The following is a 15,330-nucleotide window of genomic DNA, read 5'->3' as shown; positions in this document are numbered from 1 at the left end:
CCTGGAAAATCTCCAAATTCCTCTGGTCTCACGGCTGCTTGTCGGTTCACATTGGACTGTCTGGTGAGCTGATTCCAAAACACAAGCTCTTTTGAGCATGAGTGAGGAGGAGCCTGAGTTTGTTCATTCTTCCCTCTGCTTACTCCCTTCTCATCCCATTATAATGAATTTTTAAGAAGAAAGAGCAGTGCTGGGAGGACTCATTGGTTAAGAGCACTGGTTTCTCTTCTAGGGGATCTGAGCACCACATGGTGGCTCCCAGTCCCAGGGATCTGATCCCTTCTGACCTCTAAGGGCACTGCATGCTCTCTGTACATGCATAAATTAATACTTTTAATTAAAAATGAGAGAGAAAACTTAGAATGATTTTAAGTCACCAGAGTGTCAGAATATTGCACATTGAAGCTAAAGTTCACGGAGGGCCTGAGAGCAGTGTGTCTGCTGTGGTGTGTAAGTGGTGGCCTGTCTGAAGAGTTTTGGTTGCTGTTTCTCTCTCTTGGGGTTTCTGATGAGGACAAGAAAAAGAAACAACTAATCTAAGTGGTGGCAGCTTTGCTTTTTTCTCTCATATTTGCTGATATTAAATGCTCTCATCTTTTGGGGTCTCTGAGGAATTGATTTACAGATGATGCTCAGATACCCAAATCCTTGGGTGCACCAATCTCGTATAGAATTAATGCAATCCTTCTGTACATTTGGTTCCTCTCTAGATTATTTGTAAACCTAATATAATACAAAGCTGTATAATAGTTATTATACTGAATTGTCCAGGGAATGTTGACAAAAGTAGATATTCAGTACAGACACAGCGTTTTTAAAAAGTCTTCTTTGATCTGTGGGTGATTGACTCTGAGTATGAAGAACTGATAGAAATGAAAGCCTGACTGGATGACAGGAAAAAATAGGAAGTCCTGAAAAACTAAAGGAACCAGGGACTTGAGTTATTAGTTTTTCCTGTTAACATAACCTCGTTTTAGATACTAAGTGAATTCCTTTCTTTATCTTCCTCCACAGATGAAAAGAAGAACAGTGAACATGAGCATAAGGAATCAGGTAAAAATGGCAGGGTGGAAGAGCAAGAAGAAGAAGATGATGAAGACGATGATGATTTTGGTGGTGAAGATGATGATGATAGTGATGAAGAAGAGGAGGAAGGTAGAGAATCAACCGTGACGACACGTGTGAAAGTTCAGAAGAGGTAGGTCCACTCGCCTCTGTCCCCACTTCCCTATAAACTTGGTGTACGCAATAAAGCTCGGTTGCTGATGTGTCAGCCTAGATGATGAGCTCTGAACTGTGCTGTTGCAGAGCAGTTAAGAGAGCAGCTCCTGAGGAAAGCACTGATGAGGACAGTGACCTGGAGGAAGGAGGGAGCGTTGATGGCGAGGGCCCGCTGGAGAGTGGGAGCAGTGCTGAGGAACAGGAGGATGAAGGTTTGCTGGGATCTTCATAAATGCCTTTCAGCTTTGGATAAACTATGAGACGTACACCAGTTCTGCCCAGGCCTCTTTTCAAAAAGTTTTTCTACCAAATTTTTGTTAACTACTAAAAAGGGAACCTTTGTTTTTATTTTTTCTAATGTTTTTTTTCTCCATCCCTATATCCCCTTTCCCCTTCCCTCTCTCCCTCTTTTGAGACAGGATCTCATGTAGCCCAGGCTGATTTGATGACGATGAGCTTGGACTGGTGATCCTCTTGCCTCTCCCTCCTGAGTGATGGGCATGCACCACCACTCCTAGTTTATGAGGTGCTGGGGATCAGACACAGGAAGGGCCTTGTGCATGCAAGGCAAACACTCTACTAACTGCTGCATTCTGCTCTCCTCTGCCCCCTCTTTTGAGGCAGGTGTCCTATAGCCTGGGGTGGCCTCAGGTTCAGTATGTAGGTAAGAATGACCTTGCACCAACCCCTGTGGTGACTTTTCTGTAATCCCAAATGCTGGGATTACAGGTGTGGCCCCCCCTTCCCTCCACACTGTGTCTGGTTTTTGCAGTGTTGGGGTTTGAACCCAGGACTTCATTCATGCTAGGCCAACATTTACCAAGTGATCTACATTCTGAGTCTTTTTGTTTCTTTATTGTTCACTCTGTTTTAAAGATGAGTTTGGAATATTTGGGAATTTAAAGTCTTTACTAGGGAATTAAAAACTTACCTTTAATATTGAGGAGCTGCTACTTCTGCTTGTCTAAGTTGAAGGAATAACTGGATAAACAGGATATATTACATTGAGGAATGCCCAGTAACTGCTTTGTCGGGGTGGGTGTTTTTACTTATTTTGTTTGCTTACATTTCTATAAGTTTGGTGTTTTGGTTTGGCCACATAAGAGAAAGATAATTTTTTTTTTAATTCATGAGGATGGAGTCAAGGCTTTTATATTGAGAGTACAATGAGACCTGCAATTTGGGTTCATCTGCCTTCTGTCGTTTTCTTTTTTGAGTCTGAAAACCTAGTGGGACTCAAATAAGAAGTTAAAGAATATAGTACAAAGGAGCTTAATGTAGAAATCAAAAGTTCTTCACCAATCCAACGATTCTCCAAAGTAATCATTTTTTCCAGAAATTTGTTTGTATACACATAGCATATAAGGGTTCCAAGCATGTGCTACCACATCTACCTTAATGTTGTTCTTCAAGCTATGAGTTTGCTTTCCACCCAGATCATTAACTCTTAAGTCATTGTTCTGTTTCTTGTGCACTTAGAGAGTATTTTAACACATTTAAAAGCAGAGACACATGCATATCCATGCAGTATAGTGTAGTAGTGAGTCTGTGTGTGCATGCTGTCTCCTCAGGGGCTCCCATTTATATGGGGATTTTTCCTCCCATACCTTGACCACATTGGATTCTATTGGTCTTTCTTGTTTTGCCAATTTAGGTAAAAATTAGTATCTTTTTTTCCTTGAACTATGCCCTCTTCCCCACCTTTCTTTCTCTCTTGCTTCTGGGGATTGAACCTCTATGTCCTTGTTTTTGTTAAACACACATTCTGCCCCTAAGCTATACCCTTAATGCCTCTGCTTTGCTTTTCTTTGAGTTTGAGTATCTTAATATATTTAGTTGTTATACCCTTTGTCCACATAGTTTTAAAAACCCGTATCAAATGTTAGCCCTTTGTCTTATGAGTTTGTTGTTTTTGTTTTTTGTTTTGTTGTGTTGTTCTTTACATTAGATGTCCCAGTCTCAAAGAAAAAGAAGAGGAAATTACCCTCCGATGTGAACGAAGGGAAAACCGTTTTCATCAGGTATGCCTGCCTGTGCAGAACTGGGTGTCCTTCACGGGTCTCATTGCTTACCTTGCCTTTCCCTCGGCCCCTGGTTCTCCTGTCCTCCCCTTCATCTTGGCTTCCTCTTTTCCTTTCCTTAGCACTATGAGACTGTCCAACACATCTGGTCTGAGGGACAAACCAGTGAGAAATTTAAGAGCAAGAACTTAAAACAGGAGGTAACTGGTAGGTAGGGTCCTTATTTTTTTTAGAGTTCATATTTTATAATTTGGTGGCAGCTTTTGAAACATTTCAGCTCTTCACTGGTCCTGACCTTTATTTTAGGAGACATACTAAGGTGATGCCATTTGCCGTGGGTAATTCTCTCTTCATGCCTAACTTCTCTTTTTCTTTCCTCCTTTTTGTTTTTTATATTTTTGAGACAGGGTCTCATGTATCCCAGGCTGGCTCCAAACTTGTTAAGTAGCTAAAGATAACCTTGCATTTCTGAGTCTCCTGCCTCCACCTCCTGAGTACTGGGACTGCAGATGTATACCACCATGCCTAGTTTATGTGGTGCCGGGGATCAAACTCAGGACTGTTTATACCAGATGTGCAGAATGTTTTTTGTCAACTTGACACAAGCTAGAATCATCTGTGAAGAGAACATCATCAGTTGAGAGATTGCCTCCATCAGATTGGCCCACACGCAAATATTTGGAGGCATTTTCTTGATTAGTAACTGATGTGGAAGTGCCCAGCCTCTGGGCTGGTGGTCCTAGGTTGTATTAAGAAAGCAAACTGGCAAGGCTAGAGGGACGACTCAGTGCCTCTAACACTAGCAGCTCTTCCAGACGGTCCAGGTTTGATTCCCAGCACCCACATGGTAGCTCCCAACAGTTTATAGCTCCAATTTCAGGGCATCTAATTTGGATCTCTATAGGCACTTATATACATGGTGCACAGACATACTTTCAAGCAAAACATCTAAACATAAAAATAAATAAATTTAGAAGAAAGCAAGCAAACTGAGCAAGCTATGGGGAATAAAGCAGTAAACAGCATCCTCCATGATCCTTGCTTCAGTTTCTGGCTCCAGGCTCCTGCCACGAGCTTCTGCCATGGCTTCCCTCAATGGTGGACTGCCAGCTGTCCTTTCTCCCTAAGTTGGTTTTGGTTATGGTCTTTATCACTTCCTTTAGAAAGGAAGTTAGGACACTAGGAAGCACTCTGCTGGCTGAGCTACATGCCTAGGCCCTAACTTCTCTCTCTTTTCTTTATTGTTTTTGTTGAGCTACACTTTTTTCTCCACTCCCTTTCTTTCCTATCCCCTTCTGCCCTCTCCCGTGACCCCCACGCCTCCTAACTTACTCAGCAGATCTTGTCTTTTTCACCTTCCTATGTAGGTCCATGTATGTCTCTCTTAGGGTCCTCTTTGTTGTCCTGTTTCTCTGGGGTTGTGGCCTGTAGGCTGCTTTTTCTTTGCTTTATGTCTAAAAGCCACTTATGAGTGTATACATATTATATTTGTCTTTCTGGGTCTGGGTTACCACACTCAATATGATGTTTTCTAGATCTATCCATTTCAAGATGTCATTATTTTTTTACTGCTGTGTAGTACTCCATTGTGTAAATGTACCACATTTTCTTTATCCGTTCTTTGGTTGAGGGACATCTAGGTTGTTTCCAGGTTCTGGCTATTACAAATAATGTTTCTGTGAACATAGTTGAGCACATGTCCTTGTGGTATGAGTGAGTGTCTTTTGGGTATATACCCAACAGTGATATTGCTGGGTCTTGAGGTAGATTGTTTCCTAATTTTCTGAGAAATTGCCAAACTGATTTCCAAAGTAGCTGTACCAGTTTGCACTCTTACCAGCAATGGAGGAACGTTTTCCTTACCCCATATACTTTCCAGCGTAGACTGTCATCAGTGTTTTTGATATTGGCCCATTCTGACAGGTAAGATGTAATCTCAGAGTTGTTTTGATTTGCATTTCTCTAACTAAGGATGTTGAGCATTTCCTTAAGTGTCTTTCAGCCCTTTGAGATTTGTCTATTGAGAGTTCTTAGTTTAGGTCTGTACCCCATTTTTTTAAATTGGATTATGTGCATGGCAATAGATATGGATCTGTTTTCATTCTTCTACATGTTGATATCCAGTTATGCTAGCACCATTTGTTAAATATGCTTTCTTTTTTCCATTTTATATTTTTAGCTTCTTTGTTAAAAAAAAAACAAAAAGCAAAAAACTTTGTTTGTAGTTGTATGGATCAATATCTGGGTCTTTGATTTGATTCCATTGGTCCTCCTCTCTGTTTTTATGCTGATACCAGGCTGTTTTCAGTACTGTGGCTCTATAGTAGCATTTGAAATCCGGGATTGTGATGCCTCCAGAAGTTCTTTTGTTGTACAGGATTTTTTTGCTATCCTAGGTTTTTTTGCTTTTCCATATGAAGTTGAGTATTGTTCTTTGAGGTCTGTGAAGAATTTTGCTGGGATTTTGATGGGCATTGCATTGAATCTGTAGATTGCTTTTGGTAATATTGCCACTTTACTATGTTAATTCTACCTACCCAAGAGCATCGGAGAGCATTCCATTTTCTGGTGTCTTCTTCAATTTTTTTTCTTCAAAGACTTAGAGTTCTTGTCATACAGGTCTTCCACTTGTTTGGTTAGAGTTATCCAAGATATTTTATGTTATTTGTGGCTATTGTGAAGGGTGATGTTTCTTTGATTTCTTTTTCAGCCCATTTATCATCTGTGTAAAGGAGGGCTTCTAATTTTTTTGAATTAATCTTGTATCCTGCTACATTACTGAAGGTCATGAGTCGTAGGAGTTCCCTGATAGAATTTTTGGGGTCACTTAAGTATATTATCATATCGTCTACAATAGCGAGAGTTCAACTTCTTTTCTGATTTGTATCCCCTTGATCTCCTTTTGTTGTCTTACTGTTCTAGCTAGAACTTCAAGTACTATATTGTATAGATATGGAGGGAGTGGACAAACTTGTCTTGTTCCTGATTTCAGTGGGATCACTTTGAGTTTCTCTATTCCATGACAGAACCAGATTTAAACAATATCTAGCTACAAATCCAGCCCTATACAAAGTACTAGAAGGAAAACTCCAACCCAAGAAAGTCAGCTACACCAACAAAAACACAGACAGTAGATGATCTCACAGCAGCAAACCCCAAAGAAGGGAAAAGCACACACAATAACATCAGTTACAACAAAATCTAAAATGAAAGGAACTGGAAACCACTGGTCATTAATATCCCTTAATATAAATGGACTCAACTCACCTATAAAAAGACACAGGTTAACAGACTGAATATGAAAACAGAATCCATCCTTCTGCTGCATACAAGAAACACACCTCAATCTCAGAGACAGACATCACCTCAGAGTAAAGGGTTGGGAAAAAACATTTCCAATTAAATAGACCTAAGAATCAAGCTGGGATAGCTAACCTAATATCTAACAAAATAGACTTTAAGCTAAGATCAATCAAAAGACACAAAAAAGGGCATTTCATATTTGTCACAAGAAAAATCCACCAAGAGGAAATCTCAGTACTGAACATAAATGTCCCAAATACAAGGGCACCTACATATGTAAAAGAAACATTACTGAAGTTTAAATCACACATTAAGCTCCACACACTAATAGTGGGAGACTTCAACACCCCTTGCTCACCTCTGGACAGGTCTGCCAGATAGAAACTTAACAGAGAAATAAGGGAACTAACAGATGTTATGACTCAAATGGACTTAATGGACATCTATAGAACATTCCATCCAGACATAAAAGAATATACCTCCTTCTCAGCTCCTCATGGAACCTTCTTGAAAATTGATCACATATTTGATAACAAAAAAAAAAACCTCAAGGAAATTGGAATAACCCCCTGTATCTTATTGGATCTCCATGGCTTAAAGTTAGAATTCAACACTCAACACTAATTTCAGAAAGCCCACAAACACATGGAAATTGAACAATGCTCACCTGAATCACTAGTGGGTCAAAGAAGAAATAAATTAAAGACTTCTAAGATTCAATGAAAATGACCACACAACATACTCAAACTTATGGGACACAATGAAAGCAGTGTTAAGAGGAAAGTTCATGGCACTAAATGCCTACATAAAGATGCTGGAAGCATCCCACACTAGCGAGTTAACATAATACCTGAAAGTTCTGGAATAAAAAGAAGCAAACTCACCCAGGAAAACTAGACAACAGGAAATAGTCAAATTGAGAGCTGAAATCAACAAAATAGAAACTTACGAAAACAGTACAAAGAATCAGCGAGAAATCAGAAAAATAGACAAATCAGGAAAATAGACAAACCTTTATCCAAACTAACCAAAAGACAGAGAGGGAATATCCAAATTAACATAATTAGATATGAAAAGGGGGACATAAGAACAGACACAGAGGAAATCCAGAGAATCATCGGGTCACGATACTCTACAAAATTGGACAACTTAAAGGAAATGGATAATTTTCTGGATAAATATCACTTAACAAAATTAAATCAAGACCAGATAAATTAACCTATAACCACTAAGGGAATAGAAACAGTCATCAACAGTCTTCCAACTAAAAAGAAAAGAAAAAAAGTCCAGGACCAGATGGTTTCAGTGCAAAATTCTACAAGATTTTCAGAGAACTAATACAGATATTCCTCAAATTGTTTCACACAATAAAAACAGAAGGAACATTGCTAAGCTCTTTCTATGAGGCTATGGTTACCCTGATACCTAAACCACATAAGAAACACTATTAAGAAAGAGAATTACAGACCATGAACATTGATGCAAAAATACTTAATAAAATACTGGCAAACAGAATCCGAGAACACATCAGAAAAATCATCTACTATGACCAAATAGGCTTCATCCCAGAGATGCAGGGATGGCTCAACATAGGAAAATCCATCAATGTAATTCACCATATAAACAGACTGAAAGACAAAAGCCACATGACAAAATTCAACATCCCTTCATGATAAAAGTCTTGGAGAGAGCAGGGATACAAGGAACGTATCTAAACATAATAAAGGCAATATACAACAAACCTAACTTCTTTTTTAAAGTAATGTCCAAATACAGAAAGTCATGCCTTCTTTCATGGCGGGGAATATACGTGTGTGTGTGTGTGTGTGTGTGTGTGTGTGTGTGTGTGTGTGTGTGTGTGTGTGTGTGTAGCCAGTTGCTATTTCAGCCTTACTGACTATTAGATGGGCATTTTCATAGGTTGGGTTAGTCTTAACACATTGCAAGCAGGCTGGTGAGTGAGAGGGCTCCGTGGGAAAAGGGGCTTGCCACCAAGACTGACAGCCTGAGTTTAATATTCAGGACCTACATGGTAGAACTGAAGAACTAGATTCTTACAAGTTGTCCTCTAATTGTCACACGTGTCTCATGGTACACGTGCTAATACACATGAAAATTTTAAAAATATATTTAAAAAAGCCTTAGATTCTCAGTTTAAGGCTATTCAATGTATAGTTCATTATTTTTCCCTCCCTCCCTTTCCTGTTTCTCCCATTTATTTGCCTAGTCTTCTTTACCATGTTTTTCTTTTATATTGTTTTGGAAGGATTTTCTTGGGGAATTTTAACTGAAACCCAGGTTTTATAATTAACATGGAGAGGAATATGTCTAATTCAATAAAAGAAAGACATGTTTCTTACTATCCTGCTGTGAAAATTTCTGGTTGTAGTAAGAAACTAATTTTAGCCACATTACAGGAAGAGAGCACGGTTGGATGAATACTGGTTTGCTCACAGAGTCAGTGTTGTCAAAGTGCAAATCTCAAGTAGGCGATGAAAATCTGGGCAGTTGTGAGACTTTTGCTGCTGGAGGTTGTGGGTCTTTTCTCTATGATATCATCTTAAAAAAGTAAAGGCACAAGGTATTTCTGTAAAGTATATTCGCTAAGGGTACAGCTAAGCAGAGTTCATGTGTATATTCACATAACTATCAGGTCACAATACAGCATGTCTGAATCATTCCTGGGTCAGCCTTGATGCTTCTAGTCCTAAGGTAATCTGTATCTGCAACTTTTAGACTTTTATTTTCCCCGGTGAGAGAATCTGGGAATTTAAATTAGTACATTGGAAGAAAGGGACAGAATGATATAGCAGAGGCTTAGCCACTAGGGGTCACTCTTGTGTACTGGTGCTATTTTTGAACAAGGGAGAATGGTTGTGAACAGGGAGCCATCAGAGTTGGTGTCTAATTCACGTACCTCATATTGAAATTCAAGATCTTTCTTTCTCATTGAAATATTTGTGGCCTGGTTTTGTTCCATAGAAACCTTTCATTTGACTCAGAAGAAGAAGATCTTGGGGAGGTCCTCCAGCAATTTGGTGATCTGAAGTATGTCCGGATTGTCTTGCATCCAGACACGGAGCATTCTAAAGGTATTTACCCTCAGCTGACCAAGCCCAACATTAGGAAAGAGCATAAATTAGGCCATTCTAGGTGTTACATAGTCTGACTAGTCTCTTTCTTGGCTTCCATGAAAACCCAAGGACACTCCGAAATTGTCTTCTATGATGTGAAAATCAGCAATTTAATGGCTTTGCCAGCCTTAATTTTGTCTCAGCCCTTAAAGCTCTTGCTTATTTACTTTAAGATAATGGATTCCATTTGTTGTTCTCCTTTGCATTTCAAATGTGATAGCATCCCCTGGGTATTAATATTCTACACTGCTCAAAATTAATGGGATTTTTTTTTCTTTGGTGCTTTTGTTAGAGATAGCATTGATAGAAACTTTGCTGCATGGCAACAGTCAGAAGGAAAAGTATGTAGCAGGAGTGGTGCATGGGATAGTTCCCCAATGCTATTTATTTTCTACTCTAGCACGCTGCCGTGTATTAGAATGTGAATGTAGACACAGCCAAAGCATCAACCCACTTAGAGTATCTGACTTCATAGACTGCATTCGCTCTGCACAAGCTACGTATTCCTTAACTTTCCATTATTGTGTCCAGAATACCTGGCATAAAGAAAGCAGGATTTGGCCGGGCGGTGGTGGCGCACGCTTTTAATCCCAGCACTCGGGAGGCAGAGGCAGGCGGATCTCTGTGAGTTCGAGACCAGCCTGGTCTACAGAGCTAGTTCCAGGACAGGCTCCAAAACCACAGAGAAACCCTGTCTTGAAAAACCAAAAATAAGAAAAAAAGAAAGCAGGATTTATTTTGCTTTGCTTCAGAGAATTCAGTCTGTTATGGTGTGGACATGGCAGGATAGCTCAGCTCTTCCATCGTGGGCCAGGAAGCAGGGAAAGGGTGAGGGTGAATTTACCCTGCTCCTAGACCTTTAGGTGCCACCGACTCTCAGGGAGGATCTTTCCTCTGTCTTTTTAAAAACATCCTTAAAAACACACAAAGGGTATGGCTTCAGCCTCCTAGGTGATTTCGTATCCAGTCAGCCTGACATGAAAGATGAATAAGCGTTGAGTTAGTTGTTCGGGTTCTTTATTCCTTTGTGCTCCAGCAAATGCCATAACCCCTCTCTTCAGAAGAATGCTGTTTCTGAGGGTTTGCGGGCTCTCAAGAGTTTATCCATGGTTACGAACTTCCATTCTAAACCTTATTTTTCAACTGATAAGAATCAGTCAGATAAGACTTGATCAGTTTTTACTTTCACTCAGTTAAAATAGTTTAAGGCTTCCTGGAGACTAGGAAAGAAACTCTCCTCAGTCACATGGCAGGTTCTTTCACCGTGAGCTAAGTTTTCACCTGAACAACGCAAGTAATAAATGTCTTCAGCTCTAACAGTCACCCCTGGACCTTTCTCCGTTTTTCTAGAGTTTCTTAGCATGTTCATAGTACAGGCATGATACTGTTTTACTTCTATCTTGTTTTGAGTGTAGCAGGCTATTTAATATCTTTTCTGGTCTTTTTTTTGTCTGTTTGTTTTGTTTTTCAAGACAGGGTTTTTTTGTAGCTTTGGAGCCTGTCCTGGAACTCACTTTGTAGAACCAGGCTGGCCTCAAACTCACAGAGATCCACCTGCCTCTGCCTCCTGAGTGCTGAGATGAAAGGCGTGCGCCACCACCACTTGGCAGGTCTATTAATCTATTAATCTTTTTTTTTTTTTTTCGAGACAGGGTTTCTCTGTGGTTTTGGAGCCTGTCCTGGAACTAGTTCTTGTAGCCCAGGCTGGTCTCGAACTCACAGAGATCCGCCTGCCTCAGCCTCCCGAGTACTGGGATTAAAGGCGTGCGCCACCACCGCCTGGCTTAATCTATTAATCTTTTGCTGATTTTAAAAGCATAATTTAGCACATGCGCGCGCGCGCACACACACACACACACACACACACTCTGGGCTTGTACTTGGAGATCCATTTGCCTCCCAAGTTCTGGGATTAAATTGGCATGGGCTACCACCATCCAGCAATAATTTTAATATTTTACTGTATTGTCATTTACTGGCTCTAATTTGCTAGTTTTGACACCTTTTCTATGCTCCTCTTGACAGTTTGTTTCTCTTGACAAGACATTTTACTACCCAGGAGAGCCACATGTGGTGACTTTAGGGCCATCAAAGACTGAACCCCAGTACTGATCCAGTAATTAAATTCTTACCCTTTAAGGGAGAGACAATACTTATACTTTTGACTTTCTTTCATTTTTTTATGAGACATGATCTCACTATGTAGATCAGACTGGCCTGGAACTCACAGAGATCTGCTTCCCTTTACTTCCTGAGTGCTGGGATTAAAAGTGTATGCCAGAGCCGGGCGGTGGTGGCGCACGCCTTTAATCCCAGCACTCGGGAGGCAGAGGCAGGTGGATCTCTGTGAGTTTGAGACCAGCCTGGTCTACAAGAGCTAGTTCCAGAACAGGAACCAAAAGCCAAGGAGAAACCCTGTCTCGAAAATCAAAAAAAAAAAAAAAAAAAAAAAAGTGTACGCCACCACACCTAACCTGATTTTCTTGATATAGGATGACTAGGCTAATTTACAAATTAGAACTCTTTATATCCTCTATCTTGTATTACTTTCTTTTTTAATTTTTATTTATTGTTTATTTTATTCCACCTTGTATTACTTTCATCACACTTGTCCTCCATTACCCATTCCAGGACCATGGCAAATACCAACATTTGCCAGTTTTCAAGTTCTTGATATAAAATGGCAAGTGTTCGCACATAGCCTATGTTCTTTTTTTCTTATACTTTTTGTTTGGTTTTTGTTTTTCAAGACAATTTCTCTGTAACAGGCTTGACTGTCCTGGAACTTGATTTATAGACCAGGCTGGACTTGAACTCACAGAGCTTACCTGTCTCTGCTTCCCAAATGTTGGGATTAAAGTCATGTGTCATCACAGCCTGGCTCTTCCCATATGCTTCACTCTCTAGGTCACATACATGCATTAAGGAATGAAGATAAAGCAACTTCCTTTTGGATTAGTTTGGCCAAGAATAAGCCCAGTATGAATTCTCCACTTCTGTGTCTGCCGGCTATTCCTAATAAAGGACTTCGCCTGTACTTTTTGAATAGCACAGAAAACATGGCCTGGGGAAGTAGTGGGGGATTCTTACTGAAATTCTTGACAGGGAAAAAGTAGCTCTGGTCCTTCCAGCTGACAGTGTAGCGACAGCTGCAGCAGATGTTATCGGCCTACGTCTACACGGTACTCTCGCTTTGTGACCTAGTTGTTGTTGCCGGTTGCTTCCAGCCTGTTGGCTGTTTCCAGCAAGGGTTAGTACAGTGCATACAGACACTGTTCTGGGCGGGACTATGGAAGAAAACGTAATTTAGGATTAAAGCTGTGCATCTAGCTTAGGTTGTAAAACCTGTGTGTGTAGGAAATCCAAGGCATAGGAAAGTTTGTTGCCTGTTTTCTTGAGGGTGGTTAAGCTCACAGAGGCTGAGTGCACAGTAGGAGAGGGGTAGGTGCGGAGTCTTAGACGACCTCAGGCATGCTGACTCCACCCGTTCTCCTTGACGTCAAGAGATGCTGTTAGACAATGTGTCAATATACACATACCATACCCCAAGAAAATAAGTTTTTGTTAGGTTGTTTGTAGAGAATGCTAAGTCCATACGTGTTCCGTATAGACAGTTTCCTCCCAAGTGTTCTTGTTCTGTGCATGGCTGACTTCACTAATGCATAGCCCATGGGTTCTGAGCTTGAACTGTGTTTGTTTCTTTTGACTATATTGTTAGTGCGCTGTGCTGTAGAGAGTAGTCCAGATTCCTGAAGTTCTCATTTTGGAGAAGATGCTACCTCATCAGTGCCTAAGGATGTGAATAGAGGGTGGGAGGTGTTGGGAGCCCAGAAGTAGAACACTTATCTCTCTAGATGGTGGCCCTTGGGTTAACCTATTGTGTGTGTGTTTTAGATTAATCTGCCTAGAATCATTCCAGCACAGGGCAGAAGATAATGCCCTAGCTCTGGGAGACATGTAGTGTTGTCATATGAGAGAATTCTTTTTTGAAGTATATTAGCAATGTATTATGAAACATTTGTTTTGAAATTTACTGTGAGGTGAACTTGTGCAGAGTTTCTTTTAATCCACAGTAGAATTTCATTTAGATAACTGGCCCTGCATCTAACCAGTGAAAGGCATGCTTTATAAAGATTCTAGAACAGAAGCCAACGATTGAGCTCATGGCTGTTTTCCTGTGATATTCATATAATAGAAGCCTTTTTTTTTTTTTAACCCCAACAGGCATATCTGGTGTTATTTGATGCCTCCTAGGTGACTCTAAGACCATGAGATGTAATTTCAAGGTTAGGTAGTTCTGCCTCATCTCTCACACTACTACTAGGGACTCTGTGATGTTGAATCAAGTGGTCAGCTAGAGTCCTCTCATTTCATGTGGGTATCATTAAGGAGGTAGTTGATGAGACCAAACGCTAGGAATAAGGTGTGTGTGCTATGGTGTGTGGCTGTGATCCTGCCCCGTAGACGCTGCTTAGCCCCTCCATTTGTGCCAGGCTGTGGATACTTTCAGTGTTGTCCTTGCTCTCTGGAAGCCAGGAATGTCTGACTGAATCTTGTCTTGGTGCAGGCTGTGCGTTCGCACAATTCATGTCTCAGGAAGCAGCTCAGAAATGCCTTGCAGCTGCCTCTCCAGAGGCCGAGGTAAGGAGAGTATGTTCTTCCCTATGCCTAAAAGAGCTCACCCTCGCACCAAGTTTTATTATTATTAATAAAATGAAGACTTGAGCACTTAGTGTGTATTTAGCACTGAGCTTTGTATGTGCTGCCTAATTCTTTATCCATTGAAATTACCCATATTTCTTAAGTGAGGAAACAGGTTTGGTATCTGTAGTATTCATTGCTGTTTGTGTATCAACCTCTAGTCTAGGCTATTGACATGAAAGACTGAAGGAAGGTATTTATGCCATCTGGGACACTAATGCACATTTGATAGACAAAGTGTAGGTACTGAGAATTTTTCTATGCTTTTTAAATGAAGTATGTAGTTTTTGAGATTTTTTTTCCTGTATTATTATTGTCTCTTAAATACTCTTGTTTTACTAGCTTTAGAATACTAAACACCTGTTTATAGAACATCTTCCTCAGCCTAGGCCTGCTTTAGAACTTCTCTAAAGTACATTCCTTACAGCTGATTGATTGTCTTAAGTACACACACATGGTACATTTTGTACACTTGTAAAAACTAGTGTGAGGCTTAAGGTCCACATGTAGCCACCAGGCAGCTGCGTCCTGTGGCCTGGCTTTCACTGCACGATTACAGTGTGCTGATTCTCTTTCCTTGATGCTCCTGTTTTGTGCTTTCTGCTTGCTAAGATTTGAAGAGAAGGTTACAATATGTTTCAGGGTGGTGGGCTTAAACTGGATGGCCGGCTGCTTAAGATTGACTTGGCTGTGACCCGTGATGAGGCAGCAAAGCTCCAGACAAAGAAGGTGAAGAAGCCAACTGGAACCCGGAACCTCTATCTGGCCCGAGAAGGCTGTGAGTAGTGGAAGAGATAGGAACCAGGCATCTAAGTAGCTGTCCTTGGCACATGAGTGAGCCAGCAATTCAGTTTTGAGATGTGTTTCCAATAAAAAGTGAAATTCCTCCTTTGCAGTGTTCCATGGCTATTCCACTTCAGTAGGTGTGGCCTCCTTAGGACCCTTTATTC

At 40.6% G+C, this 15,330-nt stretch overlaps 1 protein-coding gene across 2 annotated transcripts in view; it reads left to right on the top strand.

The window, feature by feature from the left end:
* Positions 1–15,330, top strand: part of Rbm28 (RNA binding motif protein 28) — a 37,916-nt gene that overhangs the window by 8,594 nt on the left and 13,992 nt on the right. Inside the window, exons 7-12 of one of the 2 annotated variants that reach the window (XM_075953456.1) lie at positions 1,015–1,198; positions 1,309–1,433; positions 3,170–3,242; positions 9,528–9,637; positions 14,247–14,320; positions 15,023–15,158. In XM_075953456.1, the coding sequence (XP_075809571.1) occupies positions 1,015–1,198; positions 1,309–1,433; positions 3,170–3,242; positions 9,528–9,637; positions 14,247–14,320; positions 15,023–15,158 (702 nt within the window). The remainder of the gene's footprint in view (positions 1–1,014; positions 1,199–1,308; positions 1,434–3,169; positions 3,243–9,527; positions 9,638–14,246; positions 14,321–15,022; positions 15,159–15,330) is intronic. The other variant, XM_075953455.1, reaches the window with a different exon arrangement.

Source organism: Microtus pennsylvanicus, chromosome 19, assembly GCF_037038515.1.
Source record: "Microtus pennsylvanicus isolate mMicPen1 chromosome 19, mMicPen1.hap1, whole genome shotgun sequence".
NCBI lineage: Eukaryota > Metazoa > Chordata > Mammalia > Rodentia > Cricetidae > Microtus > Microtus pennsylvanicus.
Note: the sequence above shows the minus strand (reverse complement) of the source record. Positions and strands in the feature narration are given on the sequence as shown.